At 43.9% G+C, this 17,634-nt stretch overlaps 1 protein-coding gene across 1 annotated transcript in view; it reads left to right on the forward strand.

Annotated features, from left to right (window-relative positions):
* Positions 1-1,811: 1,811 nt before the first annotated feature.
* The window catches only part of LOC134395332 (protein SSUH2 homolog), a 30,911-nt gene continuing 15,088 nt past the window's right edge, over positions 1,812-17,634 (forward strand). Inside the window, exons 1-7 of the mRNA XM_063121491.1 lie at positions 1,812-2,136; positions 4,743-4,841; positions 5,633-5,711; positions 6,713-6,842; positions 11,090-11,150; positions 13,267-13,391; positions 14,526-14,590. Of these exons, the coding sequence (XP_062977561.1) occupies positions 4,763-4,841; positions 5,633-5,711; positions 6,713-6,842; positions 11,090-11,150; positions 13,267-13,391; positions 14,526-14,590 (539 nt within the window). The 5' untranslated portion in view covers positions 1,812-2,136; positions 4,743-4,762. The remainder of the gene's footprint in view (positions 2,137-4,742; positions 4,842-5,632; positions 5,712-6,712; positions 6,843-11,089; positions 11,151-13,266; positions 13,392-14,525; positions 14,591-17,634) is intronic.

Genomic DNA, 17,634 nt, shown 5'->3' on the forward strand with positions numbered 1-17,634 from the left:
ACATGCAGAAGATTGCACCCTAAATGAAGGAATTTTCAGAAGCAAAGCTGCTTTCAAAAAACTGATAGGGATTCAAGAGCAGCATAAAGCCTGAGGACCACTCAAGAATGACAGAAAAGCTTGCTTAATTCTTTTAATTACAGAGTTTTCACTGCTCTGGGAAGGAAGCATACCTATATGGAGGGGATAGAAGGAAGAACCTCACAGACCGAGATACCTTGAAAAAGAAGTTCAGATAGAAATCCTCAAATTGCTTTTGCTAATCTGTATCTGGTTCGAAGCAATTGGGCAATTCAAAATTCTCCTGGTTATATGTGTCCTTCTGACATTCACTGCTTTCTCAGCTGCATCATTAAATTTAGGGCATGGATCTGACAAGCTCATTTAATAATGCCTCCCCACACACATGCTGAGGTTGAAAAATTACGCTGTTGTTAGTTTCTTATGTTGCATACTGCCATCCAGTGGCACAAAGATACTCTTTCCCTACTTCTTGGCAAACCACATTTCAATGTGAAATTAACAAGCACGGAGTTATGCTATGCACTTAAAAGATTTGGGGTGGAGAGATGGCTAGACCCATAGGACAAACACATCTGGATATGCTATTTAATATCAATATGCAAATTCAGTAATAATTACTAGGACTTTTTTTCAAATTCCACAGAAGGCAATGCCAGCCAATTTCTCATCTAATTCATTTCAAATAAAATAAGTTATTTAATTCGCACTCCACCGAAGATCACCCCAAATCACTAGTTCCTCTTCAATTACAATTTATTACTTATTTCTCATTGACCCTGTACAGATGATACACGAAGCCACGGTGTTTAAGCACTTTGAGTTAAACATTATAACTTAGCGTGTCATGTGAACCATTCCTAACCATGGTGGCTACATAACCATGGTTTAAACACTCACTAACCATGTCCTGCAAAAGGGTTAGCGGCCTAACCATGGCTTAGTGTATAGTCTGAACAGGCCCATTATCTATCTCCACTTCTCTTCCCCCCTATCCCCTTCTGTTTCCCTCCTGTATGAAAATTGCCTCTGTGTGCAATTAAGCTTAAAAGACAATCTTCCATTGACATCAATGGACTCTTGGGGCTCTGGGGAACAGATGGGGGAGCGCTACCAACACCTGTGATAGCTCCCAAAAAAATGTTGCGGTTTCAGTTCAGACTTACAGCCACTCCATTCCACAACCCCTTCCACCGTGCATGCTCTACCAGTGGCTCCGATTTTGGTGGGGCTAGTCATCCATTCTGGGGTTCAGAACCAGCCAGGACACCCAAAATCTGTCCAAGGTGCTGAACTTATTTTAGGGGTAGCGTTTGGCACCTTGAATAGCACCTTCAGAGTTCTGACTGAAACTCAGAATGGATTCCCAGCTCCACCGACGTCGGAGCCACCAGCCTCCACTGCTTTCTCCTGAGCAGGGCCAGTCCTCGCTGGGGTGCGGGGTGGGTTGTTTTCATTTTGGGTTTCCCGCCCTTTCTATTCTAGCCCTTTATTCAGCGGCGGCGTGGACGACCTGTTCCCTAGTCCCGTTAGATAGGCTTGGATTTCCCCGCCGAGGTCCAGAGGCAGCGCTCTCGCGGTCCAAAAGAGCTTTTCCTAACGCGGGAAGTTCGAGGAGGCGCGACCCTCGCCGGGCCCCGCCCCGCCCCGCCCCGCCCCGGCGGAAGGAGTCAGATCCTGAAGACAAGCGCTGCGCGGCCGAGGTTTCCACAGGGGAAGCTGGGCGGCGCCAACCATTTCCTTCTCAGTTTTATCGTCTTGGGAAACTCCCGCTGGAGTTTCAGTGCGGGGTGGGGAGTGGAATGAGATGCCCTTTGCAAACTGGCGTTCTGAGAGCAGCAACAGCGGCTGTTCGCGCTGGGCCTGCCCGGTCTAGCTCTACTTTCACTTTCCAGCCACGCTGGCAAGGCTCAGGGCAGGACAGAAAGCCAGTAAGGGATGTGGGCTGGGGGCGATGCCCTGGAGGTTAACTGACGCCCCGGGAAATCCTCTTCATAAGGCAAAGAGGGAGTCGCAGGCAGCAGCACCGGAGTGAGTGAGAGCGGCAACGGCGTCTCCTGCTGCACGCGCCTGCTCTCCAGGTTCGCACCACAGGAGTGGGGGAGGCCCAGCCAGGTGAGACCAGCAAAGTAAAACCTGGGGCCCTGGGGGTGGCATTCCATTGAGCTGAGGGCGGCTGCAACGCAAACGGTAGAATGTGGACCTGGCAGGGCTAGTGAGGCTTCCTGGAAAGCCCAGCCACGCAGCGCCTTGGCCTTGGCCTGGGGTTGGGTAGCCTGCGGGAGCGCCTGCTTGACGCGCTCCCTCGCCGACCGGGACTATGGAAATCACTGACTTCCACCCGCTGAGCGCCACCCGCTGGGCCAGGAAAGCTTGCCCTTTACTTAGTGAGGCCTGAACGCAGGCCTGGCTGGATGCCTGATAGGAACCCTTTGCAGATCTTGAATAAAAGTGGCTCAGTTTAATTCCAGCACTTGTGTCGTGTCTTATTTCTTGCTTCCGCCCCACAAGGTGTTCCTTTTCTTGTTATACAAATCCAGGTGGTTGTTCCATGTATACTTCAATCACTCCATGGAGGAAAGCAGTCTTTATATCTAGATGTTCGACATGCATTTTATGGATACTGCTATACTTAGTAGAATTCTTATGGTGGTGCGCTTTACAACAGGAGCAAATTTCTGGGAATACCCCTTAGCCACCAGTCTGGCTTTGTATCTTTGTTTCTCCCCTTCTGCATCATGTTTGATTTTAAAAACCCATTTGCACCCTACTTTCTTTCTTCCAGGTGGTAATTCTGTGAGTGTCCAGGTTTGGTTCTGAGCTAGAGATTCAATCTCTCCCTCTGCAGCTTTCCTCCATCATTCCCTTCCTGCTGTGGGCATCTTTGCTACATCTTTGCATGTCAGGGGCTCTGGTATAGCTTCAGCCTTGGCAAGATAGAAGAGTCGCTTGGGTGGTTTTCCCTTTTTGACCTGGTTGAATCCCTGACACTTAACTCAGTATTTCCTTCTTCTTTTTAAAGCACTTCAGATCCACTACTAACTGTTGTGGATTTTCATTTTCCTTTATTGATGAGCTCACTTCAGCATTTAGTAATTCTTCTGTTCTTGCTTTCATCAATATATACAGCATGCCAGGGTGGATTTGATTTAAATCAATTTGATTTAAATCATGATTTAAATCACGATTTAAATCACTACTCAGAATGACTCGATTTAATCATGTGACTTCCCCCCCGAAAAAAGTGCACTCTATTCATTGCATTTTTTTTAAACTTGGCACTTAAGAGGTCAGGGGTTGAATCTGTGTACATAGATTTGCAAAGGAACAATGGGATTGTGATCTCTGCAGACACAAATTCAGTTTTGAGAACTGTAAAACCAAGCATCTGTGATAATATCTTCTAGATAGAAAAAATACCCAATAATCTTACAGAACTCTCTGGAGGAGCATGCCATTGTGAATGGATTAATGGAATTCATTTACCAAAAAATTTAAACATTGCCTCATGCTAAATAATTAAAAATGAACCCTTATTTCACGATGAATAACCTTTGTACTATAATGTATCTTTAACAGAAAATATCTTTATATAGATTTTTCCTCAAAAAGCATTTTATTAAAAAAAATCCGGTTTAAATAAAAAAAATCCGATTTCTTTGATTTTTTTTTTTTTTAAAAAAATGATGTCCAGCTGGAATAATCTTCTTTCTCTCCATTTTATCCTCACAATAACCCTGTGAGGTAGGTTGGGCTGAGAGTTTGTGCCTGGCCCAAAGTCATTCAGTGAGCATCCATGGCTGGATCTCCCAACTCCTAGTCCAACACTCTAGCCACTACACCACATTTAACTGCAATAGACTAAGTTAGCATTACAGCTATTTCTAAAGCTAGTATTACATAGTGTGTGTTCAGTAACTCTTCAACTAATGCAGGGTTGGGCAACTTGTGGCCCTCCAGATGCTTTGGCCTACAGCTCCTATGATCCTTTGTCATTGGCTAAGTTGGCTAGGGGAGGTGGGAGTTGTAGGCCAAAGCATCTGGAGGTCCACAAGTTGTTCACCACTGGACTAGAGGCAGTGCATTCAGTCTGCTTGGTGCATGTGACTGAATGACCTCTTCAGCATCAGACAGAAAGTTCGTCTTTTGGGGGGATGAGCCTCACAATGGGCCTGTTTAGACAACATGCTAAGAAATGGTTAGGCTGCTAACTGTCTTCCAGCAAATGCTTAATGAGCATGTTTAAACTGGTTCACACAACATGCTAAGCCATAATATTTAGCTCCAACTGCTTAACCACCCTGGTTTACTGTATCGTCTGAATGGAGTCAATGAGGTGTAGTGACTGCATGATATGATCTTCTTTATGGGATTAGGCAAATAAGTCTTCTTTTTCTATTCAAATCACCATGATGCTGATCACCAGAAATATCACTGTGACTGCTTCCCATTTGTTTTCCTTCCACGCTGAATGCCCAGAGTTGCCCAGAGAAGGTAAGTGGGGGAGGATGCACCATCTCCTCACTCTTGTCCCTGCTTGCATGCTCAGAGAGGACAGGTGAGCAGGCAGAGAGAAGCAGCAGCAGAGCCAGGAGGCTCCTGTGCATCCTCTATGAGGGTGTAGGTCTCAGCAGGTGACCAGTCAGGCCAGCATGGACAAGTCTGAAGCCTGAATGACAACAATATTTTAATCTTTCCTGTTGGCTGTCTTTGTGTTGTAGGTGCCATCCTTCCTAAGGACATGACTCAGATCCCAGGACCTTCTGCTCCTCCCCTCTATGTCATTTCTGACTACAAAGACACAACAGCTCGAGATGGTGGCAAGTACAGTATAGAAGTGTTGCTTCTTCTGAGCTAAAGCAGGGATCAAGGGATGTATATTTTCTAATCCAGACCATGCAGTATTTGTCTAGAGAGGAGTTGCAATTACATGGTTTTATTTATTTGTTTGTTTGTTTTGTACCCTGCCTTTCCACCAAGAAAATGGCACTCAAGATGGCTAACAATCATAGGAACTAAACATTTTAAAATAAAAATTTGATTAAAGCAATACAACAATAAAAATCACAACAATAACAGAATAAAAACAGTAGCCAGCTGACATTCCAAAGGCCTGTTTGAAAACACACACACACACACACACACACACACACACACACATCTTTGCCTGCCGGCAAAAGGACAGCATAGAAAGAGTCAAACTAGTTTTCCTTGGCAGGAAATTCTACAGTGTGGGAGCAGACAGCAAGAAGGCCTTGGTAGTAAAGATGCTAGCAAAGAGACTCCAGTAAGATCAACTGTTGGCAGTGTATTTAGTAGTGTTTCTATCTGATGCGTTACCTGTCTTTTCCTCTGTCCAGCAATGACATGTTATTGCTCCACCACTTAACTAACATTCTGTATGCTCCAGTTTCCCTTATTTTTCTCCTGGTTGAAATATCTTGTGCTGTGCTATTAAGCAATTGATTGCACTGTATGATTTGTTGTTGTTGTTGTTGTTATTATTGCTCAGGTAAAATAAAAGTTGAAGAAGCAGCAAGTTGTTCTTCAGAGCACAGAACATTCACAATTATACAACTCTGTTTCTCTGTCTCCCTTTATTTCTGTACAGAAGGAAAATATTTCCCTTCTCCACCTGACATGGTGTCTGGACATGTAGGTGAACCGCAGCCAGCTCTGATGGATTGGAAGTAAGATGTGCTGAGCATAGTCAATCCTTGTTTTGCCTTGTCGTCTGATTATCTGATTATCTGCCTTGTCACAAACATAGAAAGCTGCCTTATACTGAGTCAAACCATCTTACTGACTGACAGAAAGTCCCAGGTGTGATCCCTGACATTTCTCGGTAGGGCAGGAAAACCTCCAGCACTGAAACACTGGAGTGTTGCTGCCAGTCAGTGTTAACAATACTGGGCTAGCTGGACCAATGGTCTGACTCAGCATAAGACAGCCTTCTAAGTTCCTAAGGGTCTACAGGCTTTCAGATAGGATTCTTTCCTAACCCTAATGTGAAGATGCTACAGATTGAACCTGAACCCTTCCCTCTAGCTGCAGTATGCTTACTTCTGGTAAAGGGAAGTGAACACCTATTAGTAAATAGATTGGGGGAGACAAAGCCAAAAATACTGTGGTTAGGTGCTTCTTTTGAAAAGTGTGCATTATTGTTATCATCCTGACGGGATTTTCAATCAGCTTTCCCCCGACCACTGATTGTTGGGTGGTTTCTGGACCTTTGCGCAATTTGTTCCCCATTCTAAAAGGTTGAAATGCCTCCCCCAAGGCTTAGTTACTGGCAGTAAGAGCTTTAAACTAAAATATGCTGGCAGTTTTGTTATTTTGTTTTTGATTTTTTTACCCGGCTTATTTTGCCTTTCGCCACACACCCCTGCCCAGTGCAGCCCCAGAGAGTTTCTATGAAATGAAATTTGGCCCTCAGAATGAAAGAGGTTCAACACCTCTGGCTTAAAGCATAGTTTTGTGAAGTACCTTAAGTCCTGGATCTCTATCAATGAGCCATGGCCCCTACCCACAAGGTGCCACAAGACAGGTGTATTGTGTGTGTGTGTGTGTGTGTGTGTGTATGTGTATGTATTTCTGATATGACTAGTTCACATTTTCACCATGCCAATTGCATTAATCAATAGATTATTGGAATTGCAATTCTTTCTCCCATTCCTGTTTTTTTCTGCAGTGCAATGGCCATTTCAAAAGATATAGCCAAAGAAGCATTTCTCCAGTATGCTGCAAACAACTGCTGCTACAGTAAGGTCCCAGCCAGGGAGATGGAGATTCGTGAGGCACAATCATTCAATACTTACAGAGTAAATAAAATTGTTCTAGCTTCTCAAAATCTTACCATGCAATCCACATCATCGCGAGGGATTCAAGTTATGGCTATTTCACCTATGACATTTTATATCTAGATATAGCGGCCACAGCTAGATGGGGTGAAATACCTGGGCGATCCCCAGGATCGTATCTCGGCATGTCTTTCAGATATCTCAGCTTGGCTGCTTCATCGTCTCTTGAAACTTAACATGGCAAAGACTGAATTGCTTGTTTTTCCTCCTAAACCTTCTCCTCATCTCTCATTCTCTCTTACTGTCAATGATGTTACGCTTACTCTGGTCAAGGAAGCTCGTAGCCTTGGCTTTATCTTCGACTCCTCGCTCTCCTTTATTCCTCATATTGAGGCAGTAGCTAAATCTTGTCGATTTTTCCTGTATAATATTGCCAGGATTTGATCATTTTTGTCTGTCTCTTCTGCCAAGACGCTTGTTCATGCACTGGTTATTTCACAGTTGGACTACTGCAACCTTCTTCTCTCTGGCCTTCCTTCTTCTAACATCAGTCCGTTGGTTTCTGTTCACCACTCTGCCGCAAAGATCATCTTCTTGGCTCGCCGCTCTGACCATGTTACTCCGCTTCTGAAATCTCTTCATTGGCTTCCAATTCACTTCAGAATCTAATATAAACTTCTCCTGTTGACCTTCAAAGCTTTTCACGGTCTAGCTCCTTCCTATCTCTCCTCGCTCATCTCACACTATTGCCCCGCTCGTGCTCTTCGCTCCTCTGATGCCATGTTTCTCGCCTGCCCAAGGGCCTCTACTTCCCTTGCTCGGCTTCGTCCATTTTCGTCTGCTGCCCCTTACGCCTGGAACGCTCTTCCAGAACATTTGAGAACTTCAAGTTCAACCGCAGCTTTTAAAGCTCAACTAAAAACTTTTCTTTTTCCTAAAGCTTTTAAAACTTGATGTTGTGCAGACTTCCACTGTTACTTTCTACTGTTAGTTTTACCCTACCCTGTGCCTGCTTACCCTACCCTGTACCTGTTGGCATTCTCTTCCCCTCCTTATTGTTTTACTATGATTTTATTAGATTGTAAGCCTATGCGGCAGGGTCTTGCTATTTACTGTTTTACTCTGTACAGCACCATGTACATTGATGGTGCTATATAAATAAATAAATAAATAAATAATAATAATAATCCCTGAGCATTCACATGATGCCCAGGGGATCTCGGGATCAGGGAGGGATGATCCCTCCCTTGCCCCGGGATCTCGCCCTTTCCTTTAGGCCAGGTTTCTCCACGATCTCGGGCTCAGCCCAAGACCACGGAACGTGTGGCTGGGTGCTGCGGTTTGTCCTGGCTCCTCGTGGTCCCTTGCGAGGAGCTGGGAACCACGCATGGGGTACAGAGCTCCTCAGGAGCACTGTGCCCATCGGGGGTGGGGAGCAGGGAAAGTAATTATTTTTTAAAAAAACCACCTACCTTGCGCACGAGTGTTCGTGCACTGCTGTCCCATTATTATTATTTTTAAATGGCGGGCACGACACTCTCCTTCTGCGGTCATCGTGCGCCGCATGTAAACAGAGGGGGGGATCTCTCAATAAAACCATTGCGAGATCTTCACCCCTCCGTCGTGGACTAACAGGTAGGTCTAGCTAAGGCCATAGTCAGCTGCTATCATAGATTTTTCAAGAACAAAATTGATACGAGTAATGGCTACCAACCAAAAGGAAGCCATTACAGGACATCCCACATCATATGCTGCAAAGACGCATTGTCCTCATTACATTACAAGCATCTGTCAGAGCTAGACAGAGTCTTCACAAGCCTCTGTGGTGCCCAATATCTGCAAAACATCCATTTTTGTGTTAAATGCTAAAAACTCATCATATGATCCTATTAACTGATCTAAAGTATAAATTCCACTATCAGCTGAATTCCTCCATGTAAATGGCCGTATCTCTATTTTCAAAACCGGATTCTCCCCAAAAGTTAATTTAGCATGCAAGTATGGATCAAACTGCAGATGTCTCTCATTGCTAAAATTGTTAGTTGAGCCATTCCTTTCTTTTTAATATATCTTGATTCTAATATTATGCAGTCAGAATTACAGGGAAACACAGGAGTGTTTCCCTGTGTTATAGGCAATTTCTAATATTATGCAGTCAGAAAGAGATGCCAAATAATTTGACTTCAAAACAACCCATGGAGGAGTATTAAAAGAAAAGGTTGTTTTGTTTTCCAGTCATTGGTATGAATTAACAAATACATTTTATGATATAAACTAAGATTGGGAAAATTAAATCCTTCCTTTTTGATTGACAGCTGCATCCTCTCCAGTGAAAAATGGGGAGGAGACCCCATGCTCCAATAAACCTTCAAAATGCTGCATAATTTTTTTTTTAAAAAAAAGTTACCCGTGGCAATTCAATTAAATGATGCCTTTCTGTCTATTTATTTATTTATTACATTTTTATACCGCCCAATAGCCGAAGCTCTCTGGGCGGTTCACAGAAATTAAAACCATAATAAAACAACCAATAGTCTAAAAACACAAATACAATATACAATATAAAAAGCACAACCAGGATAAAACCACACAGCAGAAATTGATATAAGATTAAAATACAGAATTAGAACAGTAAAATTTAAATTTAAGTAAAAATTAAGTGTTAAAATACTGAGAGAATAAAAAGGTCTTCAGCTGTTAAGACATATTTCTGCCACTTATATAGTTTAACCATTTGAGAAATCTCTCTAGGCACCAACATACCAAGATACTTTATGTTTTCTGGACACCAACAGAATTGCCATTTAGTTACTGCTTTGGGTATCTTTGGGTATCTTTGCCTTTGTCCTACAGGCAGTAATTCAGATATTGATAAATAACAACAAATCATCTGTGTATAAAGCTGTTTTGTACTTCACCTGCTCATGCACAAACTTGAAAATCTCTTTACTCTGCTTAATTGCAGACACCAAGAATTCCAAACACAAACCAAATATCAAAAGAGGCAGAGGACAGCTCTGCCTTGTAACACACTCCATACTTTTTAAAAACACACACCACACACCTTGAAATAATTCAAGTTGTCAGCACTCATGACACAGGAGAGAGATAGAAAATTCAAATCTATTTTAACAATTCCTGTTGAAATCCAAATTTTTTCATGGTCACAAATGTATAATATAATTTGTCAAACAGTTTCTCAGCATCAATTGACATTTATTTATTAATAATATTTATATACTGCTTAATATTGAAAAATCTTCAAGCAGTTCACATACCAATATTAAAAATCAGATTCAAATACAATATTAAGGGTGCAATCCCATGCAGGTTTAGACAGAAAAAAGTCATACTGGGCTAGATGGGCCAATGGGCTGACTAGGTATAAGGCAGCTTCCTATGTTCCTATATCTTTCTATCAGAAAACTATCTGGCCCCAGAGCTTTCCCATTCATCATATTCTCAATGACACACTTATCCTCTTCCATCTGCAAAGGCTCTGCAAGTAGCTCCTTTTCCTGCAAATCCAGATGTAGAAGGACCAATCTGAAAAGAAATGTTCAGATTCCTGACTTGTGGGCTCCCTATCATTTCTATATGGTTCAGAATAATGTTTCTAAAACACTACATTTATACTAGCGCTGTGCACAGCCCCCCAACTTGCCTTGAAGGTTGTTTCAGAGCCTCCAAAATGCCCCCGATTTGACTCTGGCAACTTCAAGGAGTGCACACCTTGCCTTGGCACCGAAACCAAAGTGAGATTTGCCCACACAAAACTGGGCGCAAGGCCAGTCAGGAGTCCATTGGACTCTCCATTCCCTGCTCGCAGCCTCTTCTCCCCTCAGCACCCCCAACCCAGATCTGCCGCCACTTGGACTTACCTTTAAATTGCGTCCTCCTCTTGGGAGCCAAGCCATCTGTTTTTAATATATCTATGGCTAAAAACTATGGCAGCCGTTAATGGGAAATCATGGCATAAAGGTAAATCATGGCAGCAGTAGCGGTATGTGACCGGGGAGGGTGAGGAAGGTGAGTCCAATGAACTTATCTGGACTCATGGCTGGCCTTGTGCAGGCTTTCCTGGGTGGGTGGGAGTGGCCCAAGACCACTCTGTATTGACCCAAGGTGCCCTGAGGCTTCAGTACTAATCTGCTTTGGCCTTGGGGCACCTCAGGCTGACCCAGTATCACCTTGAAAAATCCTCCAGCCTTTTTCTTAATTTGGTGTTGCACTGTTTTGTGTTTAAATTTTTAACAATGTTTTCCTAGTATTTTTTGGAGACCTTCACTGAATCAAGATCCTGTAAATGGAAAACAGAGCCTTATAAAGGTAAGTGTTACTTAAGAATTTCTGTTCTTGTGCTAATTTGCTCCAATGTATTTTTGTTGTTTATTCGTTCAGTCGTTTCCGACTCTTCGTGACTTCATGGACCAGCCCACGCCAGAGCTTTCTGTCGGCTGTCACCACCCCTAGCTCCCCCAAGGTCAATGTATACTTATTCATTAATTTAATATTTATAATACTTAGATACTCCATAATATAATAAAATGTCTAAGGGCCTTGCTAGACCTACCTGTTAATCTGGTCATGAGAAGGAGCGAGGCTGCGCTGCAGCTAGCACGGGCCATTGCCCCTTTCTATACGTGAGACGCAACAGGGTAAGGGAATTTTTAAAAAACTTAAAGGGGCCATGTGCGCAGGAGCGCACCAATGATAAGGTAAATCTTTTTTTTAAAGGGTTCCCCATTCCCCCCCACAATGTCTGATGCCCCCTGCTCGCCCATCCGCTTGTTCGCCCATCCGCTCGCCCCCTTGCTCGCCTGTCCGCTCGCTTGCCCCCTTGCTCGCCTGTCCGTCCGCTCTCCGCCCCACTCGCCCGCCCCCCTCGCTCGCCCACCCCCCTCTCCCCCTTGCTCGCTTGCTCGCCTGTCTACCCGCCCCCTCGCTCACCCGCCCGTCCGCTCACCATGTCCACCCCCGCTAGCCTGTCCTCCACTTCCCTGCTCGCCATGTCCACCCCACCGCTCACCTGTCCCCCCCCACTCGCTCGCCCGCTCGCCATGTCCGATGCCCTCTCCACCCCCCTGTCCATGATCTCCCCCCCAGCCCGATGGGCACAGTGCGGCTTTTCCCAGCTACTCGTGAGTAAGTGAGCAGCCGGGAAAAGCCACGGAACTAGCTAGACCTTCCGCAGCCCCGGGCTCATCCCAGGGCTGCGAAAAAACCAGGCCACAAGCGGATCCGGTTATCCCAGGTCAAGGGAGGGTTTAGCCTGGCCTGACTCGCTTGCACACATAGCAGGGAGCCCGGGCCTCGCACCAGGCTAAACCCTTGTCTAGGAAGTCCCTAAGTGGTTTACACACAAAATACTATTAAAACACACCTAAAATGCAGATATAATGCAATATAACAAATACACAATTAACATTTACAGCAATAACAACATGACTAGGTCTTATCCTGTCCTGAAGACTGTTTTTCATTAGGGTGTGCAAGGCAGGTTCTTTCCCCAAACGAGATTTAAATCCAGACTGGAATATATCAGTGTAATCAGTTTCATTCAGGAACATCACTCTCTCACACTGTTAAAAAGCATACATAAAATAGAGAAGCAAAACATCTGAAAACAGATTTAGGGGCATATAACTGGATTGAGCCAAAGCCTGATTGGCTGTTACCTGCAGACGAGGGAGCATGAATTTTGACCCAGGACCGCTCCCTGCTGGGTAAATGCTACACACCTTTACATAGCTGGGTAAACACTAGATAAGAGCCTTGAAAATGAGCACATACTCATTTAAGTTGCAGCAATGTTGTATGCTGGATCCTAATTCTGTCTAAAGCAGATTATGTGGGTTGGAACCAATTTCTTTTTTGCACCCACAGAATAGATACCATGGGTGGAACAGGACTTCTGCATCCTTTCCTCCCTCCCTACAGCATTCTGGGTGCCCTCCAAAGTTCCAGAGTGTCCCCACAACATTTTTGTAGGGTGCACGGGGTGCTGCAAGAGGGTGGAGAGGACATGGAAGTCCCATTCCACCGGTTGATATTCCTTCTGTGGGCGCAATTAAGAAGTTGGATGCAGTTCCTTGTATTTTTGAGTCTTGCTTCCATCCTTTGTCCTGTGAACAGAATATGTTCCTGGTTTTCTTTGGAATCATCATGACAGCCATTCTTGTATCTATCATTAGTAGAGAAAAAGAGTTTGGATTCTAGTTATACTTAGAAATTATGGAGAAAACTAGGGTGATACATTTTGAATAGGCAGAATGTAGGGGGCATACCAGATACCTAAATATCCTGGGCCCATGCCCAGGTGGGCCTCCATTAATACTGCCCATGGCAGAACATACAATTTTACTTTTGGTTAAAGAACAGCAAAAAAAATGGGAAGTTAGGATCTTTTGTGTGTTTGTACATGGAGACTTACCCTTTACTTCAGGTGATCCTGTAGATTCCAGTCCCGATGGCAGAGCTCCTTATCCTTGGGCTGTGACAGTAGAAGTTTCTGACATGTTTGAAAAGGAGACCAGGAAGATCATAGTACCTCGCACCATGTCAGTAAAGGTACAGAGTGAACAATATAGTTGATGTTTTTAAAAAGTCAATTGAAATTTACTTTGTAAGGAGGAGTTTAAACTCAGTATTCCCTTGCATGTATAAAAAGATTTTTTTTTTATTGAGAGTGTTGTTTTTCCTAACAACATGAGTGCTCTTACTGTTAAAAATGACAATGGAAAAGTGAGCGAAACCCTTGAATGAGGAGATATTCAAATACAAATACATCAGTGGGGAAGCATTTGAAAACAATTGTATTTTCTCTCTGGGTTGCTTCATACAATCACCATGAGTAGTTGAACTTGTTTAAGTAGAAACATGTGTTGGGCACTATTTACATAATCTCCCGCCCAGGTGCAGCTAGTTGTGTCATCCAAACCCAGGTGGCGTTGCTTGTTGAAAGGGGAAACAATACTCAAACAACCCATGAGAAGATTCGGCAAACGGTGTAGTGCTTGCACCATGACTTCAACAAGCCGCCATGGCTTGTGTAACCCACAGTGATTGTGCAAACAAGCATTTTCAGGAGGCTGGAGGGACTGCCGAGTGAAGGAGGAGAGGGCAGGGAAGTAGAGATGTTCTACCTTATCTCTGTGGAGATAGAACTGGAGGAGCAGAGATCATGGGCAGGGATTTAGTGGGACATGAAAGCAGAAGGAGAACTGGAAGAGGTGGGTATTGTTGTAAATTGGGAAGAGCTTTAATGGTGGGGACCAGGAGTTCGTACTGGATGTGGGCGGGGATGGGAAGTCAAACTAGTCATTTAAGAGACAAATTGCATGGGGGGAACAATGAGATCTAAGTGACCATAGTGGCAGAGTTATGGATTAAATTGAGAAGACTGAAGGAATACCAGGGAGAAGGTGGTTAAGGAAACTGAAACAGGCTGGTGGTGGTGGGGGAAGTAGACTACAGTAGTTAAGTAGTTAAAATTGTGCTTTTAACATGTTGGTTGTTTTATTATGGTTTTAATTTTTGTGAACCGCCCAGAGAGCTTCAGCTATTGGGCGGTATAAAAATGTAATAAATAAATAAATAAACTTCAATTGCCTGCTCCGATGTTGAATAATTTATAATTTCTAGGCAAGAGTAGGCCCACATAAAAGCAGATGACTCCATTTTAATGCTCTTCTTCCTTTGAAGGAATGTCCGAACTGCAGAGGTCGGGGTAAAACGACATGCGTTTTCTGTCACGGAGTTGGGATAGAGTAAGTGGTCATCTGTTTTGTTTCATGTAAAACTTATTATCAAGGTCATGAAATGACAAAAAATAGATGAGAAAATGAAAGGGAGATTGTTTTGGTGGGTGGAGAAGTAGAGATGTTGCCAACGTTTATATTTCCTGGCTTGAAAATGTTCATCTCAAGGGCTTGCAATCCTCACCTTTAATGCAAGACAAGCAAGATGGTACCTTAATTCTCTTCTGCTTTGGACTGAAATCTGAGCCACCCTTCTGTGCAGCCACAGATCCTCCCCTCCCCTCTATCCCTCCAAGCCCACACCCCTCCTAACTACTGTTTATGTTGTAAATAGAAGGATGCAACAGCAGCTAGGCCTGTGTAATGCTTTATTCATGATGACTCCTGCCTGCCCCCAAGAGCCAAGTGGTGTTGTTTCTAAAGATTTCCCCCAGGGAGCCTGTTGTCCTTAACTTCAGTTCCAATAATCATGTTACAACTTCAGTTTCAATAATCATGTTACAACTACCAAAGCTGCATCAGTTTTGGCTCCATCAGTAATGAATATACTAGAGAAAAGGAGAAAGAGGAGTGTGTCAGGATCCTTTGAAAACATCAGATTCCCCAGTTCTGTAGCGGTGCACTAGTGGCCACAGAAAGAGGAGGGGGAAAGTCCTCTCTCTCACTTGCTGGGATGGGTGTAGCAGAAAGGCAAGCTGGGAGCAGATGGAAGGCTTGTGTTGGGTGAGTGTAAGGAGACTGGAGGCTCACAGGTGGATTTTGGAGGGCTGATCCACATTGTTTTTCTGAGCTTTTTCAACAAGGCTCAGAAATATGCACCCTCAACTGTCATCCCTTCCCACCAGCATTCCCTGATTAAGCTTGGAAGAACCAGATACACAAGTGTTAACTTCCTCCAACTCAGAGAGCCAGGACCAACTGACCTCTGACTAGACTGGAGGCCAGAGGAGAACTTTGTACATGCCCCTAGGTTGCAGGCTGTTAGGTCAACAAGAAAAAAGGGAGAGATTTGTCCTCTGCCAGTCAGGGAAAGCAGTTGATTTTTCATCCAGACAAGGTGGCCTTCGGGATTTTGCCTTTTTTATACCTAAAATCAGCACCATATTATTCTATGAGTTGCAGAAAAATGTCCTTCTCATTTTTATCCAAATCCTCTCCCATGTAGGAGCAGCAGTGTCATAGGGATGATGTATATAGGACAATGAAAATGCACATCAGGAAAAGGAAGCCCAAATCCAGACAAGGGGACCTTCTTTGTTTCTAATAAGCAGGCAGACTGAAGCCTTCATGTCAGGTCTGGTCAATCTTTCAGGCAGCTTTGCAGCCCCAGCTGGTATCATGACCCAATTGTTCATAGGGATACTGGCTTTTGCATCCCTCCATACTAATGCTGGAGCATATTGTGACTAGGTTTGTACATAACGAGAAGCCACCATGGAGGAATTTCCATATGGGGTTCTTCTAAATATTTAAGCTGCAGCGGGAGAGGTGGGCACCATAGTTCTCATGATGTCTAAACCTTGTGAGAGTGGGTAGCTGAGGTGCTTGACAAGTCACCCAGAACCCATGGGCTGTTTTAGGCTTAAATATTCAAAATGGCAGCTGCTGCAGCAAAAAAAGCAAACCCTCATTCACCCATGGTGGCTTCTCGTTATATGCAAACCCTCCCAGTGTCACAAATGTCTTTATTCTGTTCCAGGAATATGTGTAATTATTTCCTTTCTCTAAAGCATTACCTTTTGTTCATTTGCTGGTGTCTTTTCTTCCTATACCGGTCATAGATATAAGTTGTCCTCTTGAATTGGAAAGTGAACTATCCCTTTCATGCCTTCTCTTCTACAAGTTCCCAGTATGGTGGGAATTAATTTAATTTAATGAATTATTTTAATTGTGTTGCTGCTTTTTAGTGTTCTCTTAACAAATTTCACATCACTTTAATTTTCACTTGAAGAATCTTGTACTTCATTCCAGCTGTGTCCATTCTTGCTCTTACTCATCTATCTTCTCTTAGAATCATAGAATAGCAGAGTTGGAAGGGGCCTACAAGGCCATCGAGTCCAACCCCCTGCTCAATGCAGGAATCCACCCTAAAGCATCCTGACAGATGGTTGTCCAGCTGCCTCTTGAATACCTCTAGTGTGGGAGAGCCCACAACCTCCCTAGGTAACTGGTTCCATTGTCGTACTGCTCTAACAGTCAGGAAGTTTTTCCTGATGTCCAGCTGGAATCTGGCTTCCTTTAACTTGAGCCTTTTATTCCATGTCCTGCACTCTGGGAGGTTCGAGAAGAGATCCTGGCCCTCCTCTGTGTGACAACCTTTTAAGTATTTGAAGAGTGCTATCATGTCTCCCCTCAATCTTCTTTTCTCCAGGCTAAACTTGCCCAGTTCTTTCAGTTTCTCTTCATAGGGCTTTGTTTCCAGACCCCTGATCATCCTGGTTGCCCTCCTCTGAACACGCTCCAGCTTGTCTGCGTCCTTCTTGAATTGTGGAGCTGAGAACTGGACGCAATACTATAGATGAGGCCTAACCAGGGCCAACTAGAGAGGAACCAGTACCTCACGTGATTTGGAAGCTATACTTCTATTAATGCAGCCCAAAATAGCATTTGCCTTTCTTGCAGCCATATCGCACTGTTGGCTCATATTCAGCTTGTGATCTACAACAATTCCAAGATCTTTCTCGTTTGTAGTATTGCTGAGCCAAGTATCCCCCATCTTGTAACTGTGCATTTAGTTTCTATTTCCGAGATGTAGAACTTGGCATTTATCCCTATTAAATTTCATCCTGTTGTTTTCAGCCCAGCACTCCAGCCTATCAAGATCACTTTGAAGTTTGTTTCTGTCTTTCAGGGTATTAGCTATCCCACCCAATTTTGTGTCATCTGCAAATTTGATAAGCGTTCCCTGCACCTCCTCATCCAAATCCTTAATAAAAATGTTGAAGAGCACTGGGCCTAGGACTGAGCCCTACGATACCCCAGTTTGAGAAGGTTCCATTGATAAGTGCTCTTTGAGTCCTATTCTGTAGCCAACTGTGAATCCACCTAATAGT

Source organism: Elgaria multicarinata, chromosome 3 (assembly GCF_023053635.1).
Source record: "Elgaria multicarinata webbii isolate HBS135686 ecotype San Diego chromosome 3, rElgMul1.1.pri, whole genome shotgun sequence".
NCBI lineage: Eukaryota > Metazoa > Chordata > Lepidosauria > Squamata > Anguidae > Elgaria > Elgaria multicarinata.